General features: G+C 39.7%; 1 protein-coding gene across 1 annotated transcript; it reads right to left on the bottom strand.

Annotated features, from left to right (window-relative positions):
• Nucleotides 1-3,638: 3,638 nt before the first annotated feature.
• cd44b (CD44 molecule (IN blood group) b) lies at nt 3,639-19,140 on the bottom strand. Its single transcript, XM_080475262.1, has 8 exons — nt 18,744-19,140; nt 10,280-10,445; nt 9,021-9,163; nt 8,833-8,898; nt 6,898-7,266; nt 6,100-6,186; nt 5,638-5,716; nt 3,639-5,515 (listed from the first exon to the last, which is right to left on the bottom strand). Exons 1-8 carry the CDS (start codon nt 18,808-18,810, stop codon nt 5,302-5,304), a joined length of 1,191 nt encoding a protein of 396 aa, XP_080331388.1. The 5' UTR covers nt 18,811-19,140; the 3' UTR covers nt 3,639-5,301.
• Between the last annotated feature and the right edge of the window lie 751 nt (nt 19,141-19,891).

A 19,891-nucleotide genomic window follows, 5' to 3' on the forward strand; every position in this document is an offset into this window, starting at 1 on the left:
TTGCATAGGTGTGCTTTGATTCATCGTCTCAAGCACACTTGGTGTTCTGCTCAACTGACATACAGACACACACACACACACACACACATACACAAAGCAAACATGCATGCACACCTGCACACAGAGGCTTTTATTTCTATTCTAATTGTTGTGTTTTACTTATGCACACATGAATAAAGAAAAAAGGCAAACACTCTAAAACCTCGAAGGTCACTACATTTATAATTGTAAATCAGTGAGCTGCAGAGCATAGCACTGACACCCTAACAGGCTCCTGGAGCCTCATTGACCTTTTGACCTTGTGATCTTCAGGAGGGAAACGTCCCTCATGCAAGGTGGCGATGCAGATCGTAGCGTCATCGGTGGGGATTGAGTGTTGGACCACTATTATGTTCAAACTCACTGTTTTAGAAGCATGAATAAAATAAAATAAAATATAATTATAATTATTTTTTTGCACCACTATCTTAAAAGCATGATATTTTGAAGTGCCTCCTTGCACTTTGTGTATATATTGTAGGTAACATGTTTTTTTTTTTTTTTTGCTTTTTTTTTTTTTTGCTTTTTGGGGGACATTGAAATGGTTTGTAGGAATATAGTTTTATTGCTGTGACTTTTTTAATGTAACCCTCTAGAAAAAAATCTATGTCCTGAGTAAAATTAGATTAGGAAAAAATGTATAGAGAGGAAATCGTGTCATAAATTGCTTGGTTTTTTTTTTTATTGTCTAATAGCTGTTAACTAGTTGTTTTACTTACCTGTCACACACAAATATATAAATATCTTTTTTGTATCTAATGTAAGCGTTTTGAATGTTTGTTCCATGAAGATATAAGCAGTGTGAATTCATTTTCATTGTACATACATAAATATATAATTGTTCTGTTCAGTGGCAATGCAGAAGTTTCCAGAATTTTACAGTGATCCTGAAACAAACACTGTTGTTTGCATGAAAATGGGAAAGGAAGAGATTGAGAAAGAAGGGAAATTAAAAGCGAGGGGATGTTTCTGGGTTAATAAGAATAAAAAAGATGGGGGGAGCCAACATGAGCTATTATGTAAGAAATAAGGGGTCTTGAAAAGAGAGACAAATAAAGGAAAAAGGTCATATTTGCCCTGTATGTAGGATAGAGCAAGGAATCAAACTCAGTCTAGTAGTTGATTTGAGTGAAGTAATAAAAAAAAAATCACGTCAGCAGTATTCAGACGCCTGCAACAGTATAAATCAACATTCCTCAGGTGACTCATCTGAAATATTTTGTCTTTTCAAAGGGGAAAACTGGCTATAGTCTCAGGCATCTTTGTTTACCTGGTGCATGTGCATTCAAATCTGCAAAGCACAGACATCGACATCTCACAGGTTCTGTGTTAGCCTCTCTGCATAACGTCGTCTAACCACGTTCGACCTCAGTTGTGTCTTCAACGTCAAGGAGGTGTAGAGAAATCCAACTCGGTAAACTGCCTTTACTTGTCCTGCCTTTTTGCGTCGACAGAGAAACTTGCTGAGCAAAATAGTTCTTAAGTGACATGACAAAATAAAGCCAGTATGTCTTCAAACGTGTCCTTTTCTACTGAAACGTGTCATTTTGAAGAAGCTCCTAAACAGATAACCTGTCTCACCGCTGCCTACAATGTGCTTTCCTGATCTTCATTTTTGAGGCCTTCCCTCTTTGTAAAGCTGTCGTAATCTTGGTGTAAAGGCAGAGAGTCTACGTGTGGGAAATACACTATCAAGAAAATGAAAAAAAAAAAAAAAAAAGGACAAAAATAGTATGAAGAAAAAGAAATGAATGAATTCTTTCCTCGGTCTATGGTAAACATGACAAATCTGTTTCTACATATCAATGAGTGTTGTACCTTTGGTGTACATATACAAATATAACTAATAAATGTTGATTCATAACTAAATTGGAGTTTTTGTGATTGATTTGATTGTCATGAAAAACAGACAATACATCATCTGTTTCAGCCATTGAGTGCGAGCAACAATAGTCACTAGAAAGCCCAAGCAAACACAGTTTTTTATCAATATCATATAGTCTTAAGAGTAATTGAGAGGTGGTATAAAGTTTTGGGTGGTTGAGAACTTAGATTTGGTGGATGTCACACTGCGCCATACTCCTGATTGGAATAAATGTCTTCTGTAGAGCCTGTATAACAAAACTCATTCATTTCAATCAGGTCTACTGGAGCAGACAGACATCTGCAACATACAGCTGGACTCAAAGAAAAATGGAACAAAATGTAAAAGTTTATTTTACCCTCTAATTTTAGTTAGATAGATCTCGAGCCAGAACCAGAGCCAGAGATAGAGATAGAGATAGAGGTAGAGATAGAGATAGAGATAGAGATAGAGATAGAGATAGAGATAGAGATAGAGATAGAGATATAGTCCATCTCTCCATGTACCTATCTTATTTGCAGAAATCCCAGTTCCCACAACTTCCTCCAGCTCCTCTGGGGGGAACCCAACCTGTTATGTCACATCCTCTAAAAGCTTCAAGTCTGAATCTGTTTGAAAATCAAAACCACATAAACTGCAGAATGCCAAACATTGGAATATTTCCTCAGATCATATTGTCTTTAACTACATGCCATAATCATCACAATAAGGTTCAGAAATGCTTGATCATTTTTGATTCATAAGTTGTGAGAAATAATGAAACAATAAATTTTTTATTGATCTTTTTGTTTGGGTTTTTTGGTTTTTTAATGTACCAAGAAGGAGCACGAACAATCAGAAATACTCAACTTTACAAAACAATAGAGCAGTAACTCCAGAGGAGGAGGAACATTAAAGCAGAAAGAATAAACTACAGAAAGACTATAGAAATGTCCTGTGTGTTGGTCGAGGTGCTTTGCCGTTAAAAAGCTTTAATCCTTAAAAGGGAAATCAAATATTAACCCTAGTATATTTCTGAAATAAGATTTGAACAAATAAAACGAAGACTCTAAGTTTGTAAAACTGACCAAAATCTCACACAAATTAACTTCCTGGATGGGCTGGATGGCCAAACCAAACTCATACATTCTTTATGTGTCCTGACCTTTTTGCCCAGCGTGAAGCATGCACATTTACAAGTTGTGTTTCAAAACAAGTGAACAAAAATGAGTGAATCATGGAAAATGTGTTAATGACACCACAGTTATTAGGTTACACCTGCATGCACATGATGGAACTATTATGTAAAATACTCAACTTAAGGTGTAGTTAAAAATTAAAACATGGAGGGACAATGCAACAAATCATAAATGAGCCTGAATAGTATATAAGTGGTAAAGAAGATGTATGGATAAAAGGAAATGGAGGCTGAATCAATAACTTCCATTTACGTCGTGATTTTATGCCTGGATGGTAAATGACTGTGGTAAATTCAAACAAATCAACACGTACTTTCCTCCATTGTTACACGCATTGCACGCTTTTCAATTACACAAAGATGCGTTTTCGCTGTCATTCATTATGACAGCCTCATTCTTTATTTCCCCGTGTTCACATGTTCTGCCGTCATGACCTTGGTGCCATGGAAACCTCACTTCCTCTCAAGCTGGAGAAATGTACCCACTTGTGTTTCCTGTCATGCCGTTCAACGGCTCACTTCAGTGCGTTCAGAGTGAAAACACGATTCAACGCGGACTCCTATTTCTATACACATTTATTTCATTCATGAATTTACAAATCTTTCAGCAACAAATTTTGTTAATTCGTCCAAAAAGAAAAAAAAAACAAAACAAAAACCTACCTACTCTAATCACGTTTGCTACCTTTCCTCAAAACAAACTGGAAGAGTAAAAGCTTAAAAAAAAAAAATCTTTTTGCAGGTCACTGTATGTGATTCAGCTTCATACTGATCAGCAGGCAGAAAGAAAACGAGCTGTCACACAGATAATATTATTAATATGACACAATGCATGATGTGTTTTACCAAGAGAAGGTCAGTAGAAAATAAGAATGCTTTTTGTTGGCATGTTTGAATGCACACGAGGCTCGAGCAAGCACACAAGCGGAATTCGTCACAGGCCCCTCCCTCAGCAGCACATAAACAATGTTGTCACAGTCTCGTTCCTGTGCAGAAACCTCATAAATTGCCATGCGTTTACGGCACATGGGCCCCCCATTATCATAAGTGTGATTTGTCCTAGTATCCACAGCGAAGCCCCTGCCGATCACAAGACAAAACTGAGCCTAAATTTGCATTAAAAAAAGTGATTCATGTGCTATCGATGCAGTCCAATTCTTGGTTTTGTTTTTGTTCCTCATGATTGATATACACACTGTGTATAAAGTATGTATGCATAATAATAATTATTCTTATCCTCAGGATAACATCCGAATATCATTTTCAAGCACTCAATATAAATTCATATTAAATGAACAGACTTCAGTGTTGCATAAAATGCACAATTTAGGCTCCTATACACTGGGTTGATTTCTCGCAGTATCCCACCCTCACCCCCCTCACATTGTAAAATCCATCCACAACCATGCACCTCTGAGGTACAGATTCTAATTAAATAGCTCTTGGACACATTCCTTTAATCAAAAATGTTTACACATACCTCCTCCTACCATGAATCAAAAAGCACTGGAAGCTATGCTAAGTCACAGATAGTTTATATATACAGAGAACAAGAAATTAATACAGGATGCATAAATTAAGGAAGTGACATCCCCTTGATAATAGAAAAGTTCGATCCATAGGCAATGTCTGAAATATACACATGGCAAACACATTAAGCCAATTAAACGAAATGAAATATAAGGAGAAAAATCAACCGTTTGCTTAATCTTTTAAATATTATTTTAAACAAAATCAGATATCAAGATTAATTTACTATTCCCCATTTCTGCTGGCCGGCTCAACATTTGAACATACAACTAATTCAAAGTGGGTTAATGATTTTCAAATTTTGTAATTAAGTTCTTCATAAAAACACCCTTTTAAGGCCGCTGCACGTCCAGCGCCGTCTATGATAAAGCCTGTCACAAAACACAACAGCTGACACAGAAAACATTCCCAACACATTGTTGACTACTACTCAGTCGTAGCTAACGTCATGTGCCAAACGCACAAGAAGTTGGCTTCAAACAGCCGGTGTGACTGCGAGGCAGCAGATCCAGATCCAGTGCAGGGAGGCGACAACCTCACGTACAAACAGTGTCTTTTCAGTGCTGGCAACAGTGCTTCATTACCCCCAGCGTGTGGAGCATCCTCCCATCAATTGGTCTCCTCCGCCAAGACATCCCTCACCTGTTCTCTCCTCCCCCTCACCCACTCCTCCCTGTCTTGCGCTCCTGCCTTACGCCAGCTGCTCTTTGTCTGGTGACTCCTCTAGCGTAATGACGGTGAACTCCTCTGTGTTGCCGTTTTCCTGGATCTTCTCCTTGTTCATGAGGGTCACCATTTCCTGCTCTCTGTCCGGGTTGTGGGAGCTGGACGCAGACGCCGCGGTGCCGTTGCCCTCGCCGCCGTCTTTAGACGTGATCATGAGGGTTTGTTGCCTGCCGCACCAGCTGCAAAAATAAACCCGTTGACACACTAACATTATGCATTTTCAATTTTGGCATCTTTAGTCTTCAGATAGATGAAGTGAAACTTGGCCCACGTTACGTCAGAGATGTGTTCAAACGTTTACCTTTTTCTTTTGGCAACAGCAGCACAGACGAGGAGAATAGCAGCGACTGCCACAATCACTCCAATAATCACCAGCCAGTCTAGAGGAAAGACGCAACATGCCAGGTTTTTTAATTGTGTCACAACTGAGTCAGATGCTGGAATTAATCAGAAAGCTGCTTCCTTCCTGGGTCGCCACAGGCAATCATAAGATTCCAATGTTTTCATTTGGCAAATTTAAATGCAGAGATATAATTTCAGGGTCTTGTTCCCTTCTTGAGGAGTCGGGGGTTTTGTGGACCCAAACATCGGAGGCCAAACCAGTAAGTTTCTCTAACCGTCAAGCCACCACTGCACCAGAAATGAGAAACACCACTAAGCATTTTGAAATGATTAAATAGGAACGTGCCTGCTGTGGCCCTGTTTCACTTTAAATGCTGGAGATTTCAGACTGTTGGAGACATAATAAAATCAACATGCTCACTTGATGAGTCGGCGGTCTCCGGCTGACCGCTCTTTGGTCCATCAGGACTGATGATCCGTCCTTTGCCTTTAGGGTTTTGTCGTGCAGCTGCGTGGCAAAGACAAACAGTGACAGTTCAATCACTCTTGCTCATATGGTGAAATACTATCTTTTTTGCACTTTTTTTATGCAGTACTCTTCAAATTAAATTGTCTTGAATCATATTTGTATCTTCGTATGTTTATAAGACTGCATGCTCTGCACACCTAGAGACACCCGGCAGTGACATAAAATAGTTTACTTTTTCCCTCAATCTAAAGCATTTATTCAAAATGTAAGTAATTTCATACAAGGGTCACTTATAAATTCATTTGACGAGCAGATATGTTTCAGTTCCTCTCTTAAATATTTAGTGTGTTTGTGAAATAAAGAAGCAGATCTCCCTCTATAGCCCAAACCAACACAAGGGGGCGTCCTATGTTCTAAAAGTTACTTCAGGTCTCCCAAAACCTGTTGCTTCTGCTTTCAGGATGAGCATCTTCTCATACAAACTACATACAAATGAGACTGGCTATTTTTCTATAAGCTGATATAGATATAGATTATGCACATTAAATTACAGGAATTTACAAAGGTAATAATGCAATCCAAACGAATATAACGGAATGGGTGCTTCAGGCCTTTTATTCACAGTCTCTAGAAAACATTAAGTTGATGTGCAAAAGGATTTTAACACAGTCAAGGTATGAATACTACAGGAAGCTGCTAAGCAAGTTATCAAGAAATGTGATTTGTACTTTAATTAGCTTTCTTTCTCACCCTCATCCTCTGTTTTGGCAGCTTCATCTTTCTCATCACTTCCAGGAAGAGCCTGTGTTTTGTCTGACGTGCCGACAGAGGCCGTCGGAGAGGTTTCCTCCTCCTCAGAAATGGGAGGCAGCATCCCCGACCCAGCAGTCTGATCGAACTCTGCTGGAGTGAAGGTCGGCCCCGCGGTGTTGTTCTCAGTAGCGTCCTCAGATGCAGCCTCCTTTATGGCGGTGGTGGTGGGGGATGGGGTCTGGTTCGTCTCCGCCATGACACCATCTTCCTCTGTGGCAGCAGTTGGGTGCCAATCGTCACGATCTGTAGCATCTTCAGGGTGAGGGTTTGGACTTGTTGACTCGGCATTACTGTCATCTGAATGAGCTGAACAAAAAACATGTGTCATGCATGTATATAATCACACAGACAGGACCTACTTAAACTATTACTATGTTATATAATGTAGTTTTAAATATAATCACAAAGGTTAAATTTCCCCTTCCAAGTGTAAAGGGGAAAATACGTCAATTATAAGCACTTAAACTGAGAACTTCCTGCTGGGAAAATGGGAAGTTTGTGGTTTTCATGGAGGTTAAGAAAGTATACAGGAGTGCCACTGAGATCCAGATGCAGAGCAGTGAAACACAGCACATTGATGATCAAAATAAAAAAAAGAATTGGGATTTATTTATAAAACTTAGGATCTTCTAAATGACTTATGGTGAGTGAAGCCAGGCTGAGTCTCTTCTGCTGCAGGTGAGTCCAGTCAGCTGATTGCTGCTCGTATTCTTGAGCCAACACAAACTAGTTCAGTCCCTGTTGTTTGTAACAAAACACCTTTACAATAAAAAAAAAAAAGTGCTTGATATCTTCATATCAGACACAAGATGTACATAAATGTAGAATGAAAACAAATAGGAGCGGTTTTCCATTATTGTTGATGGTTATTGTTTCTATGTTTCTATTTAGTTGTTCAGTACTTGTCATGTGAACACTGTATAATGGGAGGTAGGGACCCTCCCAAAAGGGTCTAAAAGGACACATCAAATCTCTAGCTGCAATAATACACAATATTTTACAATACTTGCTAAATGCATTTTCGTAGGATTCAAAGGGTTACTACAGAATACATTATATTTGAATAAAGCGTCATAGCTGTATGTTATCAAACCGATTATGCACTAATAGAATAAATGTAAAGAAAACTAATAAAACCCCTAATAAATGACATGTTTAGACTGAGCCAAATGATCACAATGATATCATAAGAAAGCTCAACAAGTAACGGGGTCATATTAGATTGTAAAATCTGTTTGAACCTTGACAACATATTATATTGCTGCTGGTAGGAAATAAAATTTTAATCACTAAAACTATTAAGTCCTGCTTAGATGATGTTGTACCATCATGTTGTATACCGTTCAATCATCTTAGAAAAAAAAAAAGATCCATGTGTGTCTGATTAATATACTCTAAGATAACTGTTAGCAGAGATTCTTTGTATCAGACCATTTCATCTATAAATTCTTATTGATCAGAGAAAATAAAAGCAGTGCCAGTTTAATCAGTGTGCATTTGGAAATATTCATTCAGCGGCGTACATTATGTTTTGTGGGCTTTTCACAAACTAAATAGAAATAAGGTCATGTGAGTTTACTGCCACTGCTCATAAATCAGGTTGACTGTGCAGTTACGTAATCGGAGCTAAACTCTGTGGTTTTGGTTGTGAAAGTCAAATTTTACTTGCAGTTGTGGCGAGAACAATGAACCTCAGCCAACATTTCCACCAGAGATGGTTTAGGTTAGCCACATGTTGGTTAAAACAGCCGGGAGCTGAGATCATTTGGTAACCATGCCGGATATTCAACAAGGTCCAGTTACAGGCGTTTGGATGGTCTTGTGACTAGGAGATTTGATCTCAGGAAATGGAATATGAATGTACAAACCGACCTGGTTCGTCTGATGGAAAGCGTCCGTTTAATGCAAAGACGTTATTACAGTTCACGTCCGGCCCATCTGACACATGGTGGAACAGGAAGAAATCATCACCGAAACAGGAAGGAAAATACAATAAAATGTTAACAATGCATCAATAAAATAGTAAAATGGAACTGGTTATTTCCTCTCAATAAAGTTACCTTCTTCATCATAGCAGTACGCATCAAAGTGATCTTCTGCGTTGACGCGGGAGTTAATAATCACCCCGGTCATGTTCTTTGAACAGTTTTCATGCTGACTGTGTCTGAGGATGGCGATGCTCACGTTACTGATCCAGCCGTTTCTGAAAGGACATCGCGGCACTATTATCAAAGACAAACATTTGCCGATACACAATGCAATCTGTCCCCGGGCTGCAGGGACTAATCACATCACATTCAGCTTAAAAACACAATCAGTCAGACCAGTTGGGTAAATACAGGCCGGGGACAGATGGTGGTTTCCCTTATTAAAGGTAGGAGGATGGTACATTACAGGTTAGCTTGGTTTAAGTCCTTTTCAGTCACACGCAAGTTAAGTATTTCTGTTTCGAATGAAATCACTGTATTAAAGACTTTTTTTTTAATTGAGTATCCTGTTAGCTACACTTTATCAAAGCTTTAGCAAAAATAATTAAATACTTCTTTAATTTTAATCTCTGAAGAACCATTTCAATTTGGTCCACTGAGTGATATAAGGTCAATTTTTTGATTTCCAGTGTTGAAGAAGTGTTTTCGTGGCCATAGTGAGAGAAATGAGAAGGACACTTTCATATTTAGCTGGTAGTGTGCAGGTCCAAGAGGCAAGAAGATAATTGCCTGATTTAATTGTAGAGTCATCTTTTGATTTCGATGGATGTGAGTTATGTCAATTGTTTTGTATTGTACCAGTTGTAAATTAATATTGTTGATCACGTGGAAATGATCTCGATTTGGATTTGTAACCAGAATTTGGGGCACAGAAACAAGCCACTTTCTCACTTTTTTACTTTGGCGATATGGATGTCTCTGTGTCTGAGTTGGTTCAGGCTTTGGTTGATTCTGTTCCTTTTAAATTTTATTGATTTAAACATAGAGAACATAGAGTACTTCTGCCTTAGCGCGTTGAATAAGATGAACTGGTTGTTTTCATGTAAATGATTTGGGTTGTGTTAACTGGGGTGTATTTGTTTGAAGTTAATGATTATTGATTTGTTCTGTTTTCCACCAGACACAGTCATGGAGATTGTGATTGTGAGAACTTTGCTTGTTTTATTCATCGAGAGAGAAAGAAAAAAGTCCGGTGACATTCTCTCACGTTAGAATTGTTCCAGTTCTAACTGTTCGCGGCTGTTCCTGATGTTGTGATTGTAGATCCACTTGAATAATCCTTGAAGATGTGTCAGCACAATGCACTGGTGGATAAAGTTCAGGTGCGTTACCTGCATGTCTCCATGTTTTTGTCGTGGGCCGCCTGCAGTTGTTCTGGAGTTGCCAGAGTGCTGTTCAGCCACTCACACACCTTCTGGGCCATGTCAAAGTTCAAGGAGTGACGGCGTGCTCCTTCCACATGAAATACCCCGGCGAAGCTGCAGCCGCGGGAATTCACTGCAGGAAAACAAAGAAAAAGAATGCAACACATCAAATAGGATCCATTATATTGAAGATATGTGAAATAATCAAAACCTGCTTTGGATTTTACTAAAGTGAAATAATACAATTAATGGAAATACACTCAAAACTAACAAATTGTTTCATACTGTGGATAACTTTAAAACTCAAAATTAAATGACTGAATGGCACAAGGTAATTTGGAGTTTAACTAGAACACATTTTTGAATTTAAGCATCATATACAACAGCATTATGAGCAGGTGGTTCACTTTGAATCAATTATGTGGCTTGAATTAGATATCTTGTAAAACAAACAAGCGACAAACAGCATGCCAGCAGAAGATTCATTCCATAAATGAAGAAGGTGGTGACTCCTGATGATGTTTGTTTGGGTTTGGAACCGCAGATCAGAAGCTACTCAAGAGCCTCAGTGATAATATACATAAACACATTCCCAGCCATAACACATGCACTATCTACGGCCCGGTTATGTGTGTTTTTTCTTGTTGCAGTATTCAACAAGGAGTCATGGGATATTTGTGCTGTGATGAGATTTCAGAGAAAGAATTATCAATAGACCAGCAGCATTCCAATCTTCAGTGTTTGACCCTCAAGCATCTCAACCAAAAAGCCACTTTATTTATTTATTTTTGCTCCAAGCAAAGAGTGGAAGAAAGTGTGTTGGACAGCTAAACAAGGGCATCCCTTCATACACATACACAATCATTAATACACAAACACACATGCGGCCTGATTACTTCCTCTAATTCCAGTTAGGACTCGATGAAAGCGGCAGCATGTCAGCATTGCAAGACCTCAACACACACTAGGAAAGTGAGAATGGAAATAGAAACAAGTGTATGGTTTAGCGCACTGTCTGCTTTGATGTGTTGTCATGTCAGCATTGGCTATCTGGCAGTAAGCAGAAAGTGTAGCAGAGGCTGAATGAACAGTGTATTTGTTTGGACGAGTTCAATCATAAACCAAATGTCTGAACTGGGAAACATTGTCAAGTAATGTGGAGATAAAAGAAACTCAATGAAAATGATCAAAGTAAAAATTGAATCTAACTGATTGGAAGATGTGTTCCTCGATCAGCCTTCATCACAGTCATTTCTCTATCTGCTGCAATATATCCATCGAAACTACAAGTATGGGTCACAAGAGGGAAAACAGAAAAACAACATTGAACTATTTTATCTTGTAACTCTGAATGGTTGCACTGAATCTTCTTGTTAAGCCATGAGATAGATTTTTTATTTTTTTTCACAATAGGTGACAAGTAGCTCTGGGTTGTGGGTGCCATTTCCTAGCATGCCTCATCAATGAAAATAATGAGTGAAGTTTAAAAGTGATATTATCTAATTAAATCACAAATGTCGTAACAGAATCAAATGTAGGTTATCGCAGACACAGGAAAAGGCATTAACTGTAAAAAATAAAAATAATTATGTATTACAAAATCATGCAAGGTGTCACAGGTGCAACAGTTGCAGGTCATAAAGACTGGCTTAACCGACTGTTGATCCAAAGGTTTTCTAAACATTAGCTGCACAACTGTTGTATTCATCTAGCACCTTATGGCAAACTGTTCAAATTGAGAGGTGCCACAATAGTTAAATTAATCTCAGGTTAACTCAGGATGGGATCGTTATTCATCTTTGCTATGGTGCCAAAGTCCAATAAAGGAAACATTTCTTTATAAAGGACTGATAACAAATATATATATGTGTTTATATGCCCTTTCATGAACTATATTGTCATTCTTCTTATCAGAACATTAGAAATTCTTAACTTGAAGCTAAAACCAAAGCCTGAAACTTTTTTATCTTTCCCGACGCATCAATTTGTGAAGTTTGAATAAGAATTGAAATATAAAATCTGGTGGCTAAAGCAGAGCAACAAGCCGGTGTGTTGCCTATTTGTTTCTCACAAGATCCTTTAGGGAAATGAGTTTCTGACACGGGAGTGTAAACAAAAAATGGGCTGAGCAAACAAGAGCAAGCAACAGTTTGTGTGCTCATGGTGACCACACCTTTCAGATAGCCACACATGAAGCCCCACACATAAAACCCCCTAACCAAAAGCTCTTAAAAACAGCCAAGAAATCATTTATGAGAAGCAGACACCTGAGGGATTTTCCTGTCATCGGCAGGTCAACAGTTGTATTGAGGACAAGCTTTGGAAACGTCCTGTAACAGACCTGGAACGCAACGCTCTTATTGTGAATATAATAGCTTGAATTCATCATGACACTGAGTGTGATCATTTCTGTGGAAGTCTATAAAAAGTTAATTGGAAAAACCTCTAATTACCCATTTCTGATAATTGCAAGTTTTATGGGAAATCATAGATAGAACCTGACATTTGTTATTAACGCTGTTGAAATTGGACAACAGAGTTTTTCTATGAAATCTGAAATGAACGATTGGATCGATGTGCTGTTTGTGAAGCATGACTAATAATTGCAAAATACAAATGCACAATATTGAACAACAAACATCACAAATGCCATGTGGATCTTTTTATTTATTTTTGCTTCACAAAGACAACAAAAATGTGCTTAATGTTTGTTAGATAGTGTTGCCATAGTGCGTGAGTTGTGTAAGCCATGATCACACAGCAACAGGAAAAGAGCAAACATATAGTGCAGTCATTGGCAGCCGAGCAGCACTGCTGCTGCTGGTGTGGAAAATGGAATCGAGCATGAAGTTGCATCTTGTACATAAATCCAAAATTAGTTATTAGCTTTCCCCTGAATGGCCCCCCAGGCATACTTTACTGCAAATAAGGATTAAGAAGAGCCATCAGTAAACTTACAGAAAGAAATCTGTACCTCAAGAACCTTTATTTTGTACAGAGGAAACAAATCAAAAAATCATGCTTGACAAATATATTGTTATCTTATCCATCTGTAACTATCATTAACACCATGTTGATATGTGCAGACTTCTCTGGCTGCACCCTGGAGTTGTAGCACTTCATGATATGATCAGATGAACACATAGTTAAAAAAAGAAGAAGAAATGAATCATGAATAACTAAAGAGAAAGAAGATCCTTTGATGAAAAGTCTTTAATGACATCCAAGCTTTGTATGCATCAGGTAGTATACAATCATAAACACCCAAATGATCATTTGTTGTTATCATTCTGTCAAGTTAATCTCCTTGTTTTAGAGAAAGCAGACAGCTAAAACACAAGATACAATAAGAACACAGCCCACCCACTTTTCCACTGGCTGCTATGGGTAAACAGAGCACTCGTAGCAGCAGGAAGCCAATGTGGCAATTGGGCAAGAAGAGCCTGTTACAACACTTATATTATGAGGAACTTACACTCCTGGAATATTTGTCCAAACTCTACTGTAAGTACCACCTTCCAGACCCGTTAACCTCAGTCTGACCTACCAACACGTCTTCACCCAAACATCTATTGAGGACCTCTGTTATTGTCCCCATAATGTAGCGCGTAATGGTTCAGGTCCACACTAGAACAACAAGACCACACACACACACACACAAACATTTGTCAAGCCTGACTTGGCCATTCTATTGACGTGATGAAATCTCTGGTCTCTCACCTTCCCCTTTCCCAGCACATCTCGTTATTTAACCCTGACCTTAAGAACTGTGACCTCAGCTTCAAACACACATCTTGACCCTTGAAAATAAAGCATCCAACCTTTGAAGTGGGGACAACAACGTAGCTCACGTCGCAATTCTAGAATGCTCTTAGGGATTCTGACACCACAAAGTGAAACACAGAAACACACACACTTGGGAGAACCTCCACACTCAAAGTGACTGTGGACTCCTTTCAGTTCACAATGTTGGGGAAAAGACAGACAGCAGTCCTGGCCTTGCAAACCTGCCCGGAGAGATCAAAGGGAGCACAGCTTACCATCAGCGAGCTGAAAAGCAGGCTGACATCAATCTGAGAAGTAATCATTAGTATGCAGAGGGACTGATCATGAGTGTCTTTATACAGTCCAAAAGCCTGTTATGCCGAGGCACTGACTCTCCCAAAGGCTCTATTGTCACCTAATGGAGTTGAAACCAAGGAGACTGCGAAGTCTGGGTGTACAGAGCCCGAGAGAAAGGGAGCTTTAACTCAGCGTCTTGCCAAAACCTCCAGCTGCTCTACAAGTAATTGACAAACCCAACTTTTCTCTCTCTCTTTACTTTCTTTTTGCCCCTTCTCTCATTTTGCCTTGTTGTTTCTCATTACTCTCTGTTTGTCTTTTCTGTGCCAGCAATAAAGTACAATTCACCCCCTGCACACAGGTGCGCAAACAAAGAGGCAGATTGCGGATACACAACAACACACCTATGAGTTGGCTGATTATTTCTGCACATCTTTGCAGAAGTACGACGCGGCACGGAGACGCACTGAGAAAACATGCGCATATTTACGACGCCAAGATTACCAGTGCACAGCGCTTCATCCCCTTATCTTTCTCAGTCGCACATTATTGAGAATGTTCCCAAGTTTTCTGACGATTTCATATGTAAAGGAAGGACATGCTCAAACAGAGAGTCTACTGTACACGTCTCGCTGCTACTGTAAAATCCTCTTAGCTATAGGTCATCAGCTGGTTCGAAGGGAGACCATGTTGCCACCATCTCTCACAATGCTCCAGTGTCCTGCATTATCACACTTGAGTGAAGTTACTCTGTCAGCAGACTTAGTGTTTCCCTCCACTCCACACAACAATGCTCCACCCGGCCAATGGGACAGGCGAAATACAATCTAGTTTAAAAAAAAAAGAAAAAAAAAGTCTGACCATGCACACACTTACCCACACATTACCTGAAGGTCACAGGAAGGACTCTCACTATCTGATTTTCTCTGTTATGTATGATTATGTCTCACAATCTGACTCCGACAGCTCCTCCAACCATGTTTAAAAGGGAGGTAAGCTTTTTTAAAGAATGCAAGGCAATGCACGTTCCTCTCATTTTGCCTAACCTTCAAACCTGTTAAAGGCAACTGTGATCATTGTGAGAAACAAAAAACTTAAAACTTAAAAATCAAAATAAAATGCTTTCAGTGTCTATCAGAAATGACAAATTGTATCTCTAACTATAATCAACATGCAGGTATTTCATATTTATATATCTTATAAATAAACTCAATAACATGTTTTATGGAGTTATCTCAATTAGTTCGATGAAATTTAAGTTTAAAATGACAGTTATGCTACCGTTACCAGGGAAACCAAAAATGTCGTAATTTTTGTCAATTGAGTGGCATGTGGTCTACTTTAGACTCGTCTAAATTGCCAGCAAGATATAAACATTTCTGTTCTCCACTCAAAAAAATTAAGAAACATTAAGACACCCATCTTGCTGAGAAAGCCCTTTGGCTATTTTAGCAAACACTGACAACATACTGCAGTTTGTCCATATTCTCTTAAGTCTCTGCTTATCGGTTGACATGCTTAATGAGAAAAAACTGTTTTGATTTTTTTTTTAGAGAAAGAGTCATTTGCTGTTGAGACTTTTCTAATCAAAGTTCCAATGAACATTTGATAGTGAAATATACATTCTGGGGAGGCTGGGTGGGGCAGACCTCCCTCTGGTCTACACATTTCTTTTTCTGCTGGATAAGTTTGTACCACTTGGGTGATAAAATGTATAGTGGCTAAAACCGTAAAACTAAAACTGTAAGATTAAAGTGAATTTGATCAGTCAGGCCTGATGTATTGAGAGTCAAAATCATTTTATTTTAACCCCGAACTCACAGTCAGGTTTCCTCAGTTGCACATTTTGGTTGACTGAATTCTCGCCTTTTCCATGACTGAGCCACAAACGATGTGACAGCTCAAGGCTTTCAATTTGAAAGCAGAAGTGGTTGTGAATTCCACTGAAGACCACAACTAGAGCATTTACTGTGGTCTCACTTTCTATTTTATTAATTTTTTTTTACTAAAACATGAAGTTGTAATACATTTATTTTATGTATGTGTTTCTATCCTCTATTTGATTTCTTTTAATCGTGATATACAAGTCACAGCTTCCCGAGCTCAGCTAACCTCATCTCCAGTTCACAGGTAACAGAGAGAGTGACATACACTCTCGATGTCTTCGTATTATTGATCAGAGGGTCACTTTGATGACCTTATAGTGTGTCACACACTGAAGACACTCGACTGATGCTTAATAAGAGACCTGTAGTTGATCTATAGGTTTAGTAAAGTGGACCCTTGTGATGAGTGTCTTAAACAGGAAAGTAAACGTCCTTATGGATCTTCCTGAGAAGCGTTCCCAACAAGCCAAGGTCTTTGGTTGACGATTGGGAGGACGAATAGGGAGGCTGAGGCTCACAAAGAGATTTACCAAGGAAATATATTCATTTTCCACAAAACAAAGGGATGGGGTTATACGAGAAGTCTTGCACCATCCAAGACCAGATGAAACAGCAGTAAAGGGAAGTTCATGGTAGGGGGAAGGCGGAAAAGAATGGGGAACTTTTTTATATAAGATGTTAGTGCTGGGTCATTCACATTCAAGGTGGCTGGATTGTAGCAGAGGGTACACTGGTAAAAGAGGCAAACACGTGTCTGGAAGAAGCCAGAGCCCATGCAGGCACAAGCCTTCTTTGTACAGGCCCTGTCCACGGGGCCTCTGACCACCCCTCACCTTGAAACATGACACAGGCACAAGCAGGAGGTTTTATTAAACCGAGGAGGCAAATACAACCATGTTTGCAAAAGCAGGTGAGCCTGAGAGTCTGTCCATGAGAAAGTAATGGAAACATTTTCTGTTGATAGGAGAGGGACACCAGAGGGATAATCTGTGAACCAATCTGACTTGTTCTCGGAACAGGAAATTAGTCATGAGAACACATGTACTGATTAGAAGATATTTTGTGTGTGTTAGAGCCTTGGATATTGCTCTATTATGAACAGTGTTTGCAAATATTACAGAGTCATGATGAAATTTGGAAAAAGATTGACATATTTCCAAAGGGATCTTTCAGGGGAAACCATTAAAACAGACAAAAATGAATCCAATCACAACTGTTGAATACATTATTGATGGCCTTCGGGGCATTACTGTATGATTAAAGTCACCACGTCAAACTTGGATTTTTGCTCCGAGACGGAAATACTCATTAGCAGCCATATCTAAACCTTTGATGAATCTCATCCTGGTTTGAATAGAGTTCTAGTCAGGCCACATGTTCACATGTCTTGTCTTCAAATGATCTGCCTTAGGAAGCTCAATATATGAACCTCAAGATCAACATCTCAAACGAGAAGGACCCGTGGCGACAGTAGGACTATTTAGATTCCTGAGACTAATTAATCTCAACATTTAGAACAAAGAGATATAGAGAGAAAGACACAAGAAGCTCTCAAGTTGTCCAGACACAAGGAGCCTCGAGGGGCAAGCACATGTTGAAGCACAAGGGAAGAAGGTGGATCCACCCCCTCCTTCATCCCCCTTGCACTCCTCATATGAGTGGTAGTCCCTTATTTGCCTTTAAATCCTGGTCAGTTTTATAGCTTGATGCTGATTGTTATTTGGCGCAGAGCCAGAAGGAGTCCGTGCACAACCAGTTCCTCAGGGAACGAGCCAGACAATCCCAAGACTTGTTTGATTCAGCTCTAACTTCACCTCCAGAGATATATTGCCCCAAGCAACAATCTGATCTAACCATCACACAAAGATCACATGTGGGAGAAACAGAGAGGCTAAAGGGAGAAAAAAGGGGACATTAAGGAGGGAAATCTAAAGCGATAGGTAACATCCTTTGTGTCTGACAGTAAAGCATGAAGCGTAAAAGAAAAAGCTTGAAAAGGAATCCCTATTTCCACCTTAAAGAAAAGCTGTTTTGTAAAGCTACCCTTTGAGATCCCAAAACCTTGATAAATAAAAAAAAAAAAAAGATAAATTACATGCAAGCATGCGTACGAGAACGAGACGAGAGAAGGAACCCGAGCGCCTGTCTCCTTTGTGTCTGTCAGGAGTCTCAGACTGCCAGACGTAAGCCTGTCTGTGCTGGTGTACCACATGCGCTCTTGCCGGCATCCACTCATCCATTCAACAAGAAGCAGCAGCAGCAGCAGAGCACAGCCTCTTTCTTTCACAGGCTTCTCTTTACATGAGCTCTTACATCCATGCTTCACGAGGCGCAAAGAAATAAAGAATAAATAAAAAAAATACTGTCTGGTAACAAAAACGGACAACAAAGGAGTGTTGCCAGCGAGATCGGCAAGAAAATAAATAAATAAATAAACCCCCAAACAAAGAGCCATCCAGTGGGCAAGGGTATGGTCTCCTTACCTTGAAGTTCTTCGGACCTGGAGGAGGCCAGTAATCCAAAGATGACCCCTAAGAGAAGAGTCCACATCCTGGGCAAAGCGTCTGGTGATGGCTGGGTGAGCTGCACTGGAATAAAGGTGTGTAACAGTTCTCCTGTGGTCCTGTCTTCCTTTTGCCAGGAGGGATAGCTCGTGTGTAAGTGTGTGTGTGTGTGAGAGAGAGTGTGAAAGAGAGTAAATGACTGAGAGCAGTTGAAAAAATAAAAGAGAGACAAGAGACCCAGCACTGTGTCGAGAGTTGCTGAAAGTGTCTGCTTGCTGCTGTCGCTGACTCAGATTTTGCCCCCAACTTTTGTATTCTCTGTCTGAGACACACACAGGCTGGTGGCTCATACGTAGAAGAAGGGGAAGAGTGGTTCATGTGAGCACACACCCTTCTGCCTCTCCCACACTTGCCCCACCCCACCCCACCGCCACCCCCGCCCCCCTGCCCCCCCCGCTCCACCTCACATAGACTCTCTTTTTCGTCTCTTGCTCGTTCTCTCTCCATTTCCTGCCTCTGCAGTTTGTAATTTATATAAAGAAGGTGATCTCTCCCTCTGCCTGGCTGCTTGTCCTTGTCTCCTGCCACCCCCTCTCACTTCCTCTTTTCATGCTCCTGACAGCCACAGTTTCTGAGCCCATCTGGTCTTTTGTTCAGTCCTCACTCCATTGTCAATTCATCTGATTTTCTTGTCTCTGCTCCTTTGCGCTTTCGGTCATTCTCTTTATGTTTCTTCATGATCCTGTACCACCGGCTGAAAGAGATCACAGCGTTTCAACGAGACAGGAGTATATTTAACAGTCGCACACACTCAACTGTGCCTTACTTTTATTTGACCTGCCTATATCAAAAGAAACACATTCAGGATTTCAAAGAAGCATCCATCACTTAAGAATAAAGCATTTTACTGAATAAAAAGTGTAGTTAAGTCATTTAAACCCGAACAGGCATTCAGATTTCATTTATCTTACAAATCGCCATATCGAAAGTTTCCACTCCCATCATGTGAAACCTCCATTCTCACTCAGGGTCTAACATTTCACTTCATCAGGTGACGGAGGAAGTCATCTCAGGTTTCTGGAATCTCCCTACCAACAAATCTGGTGTTGTTTCCATCTAATTGTGTA

Source organism: Lipophrys pholis (assembly GCF_963383615.2).
Source record: "Lipophrys pholis genome assembly, chromosome: 11".
NCBI lineage: Eukaryota > Metazoa > Chordata > Actinopteri > Blenniiformes > Blenniidae > Lipophrys > Lipophrys pholis.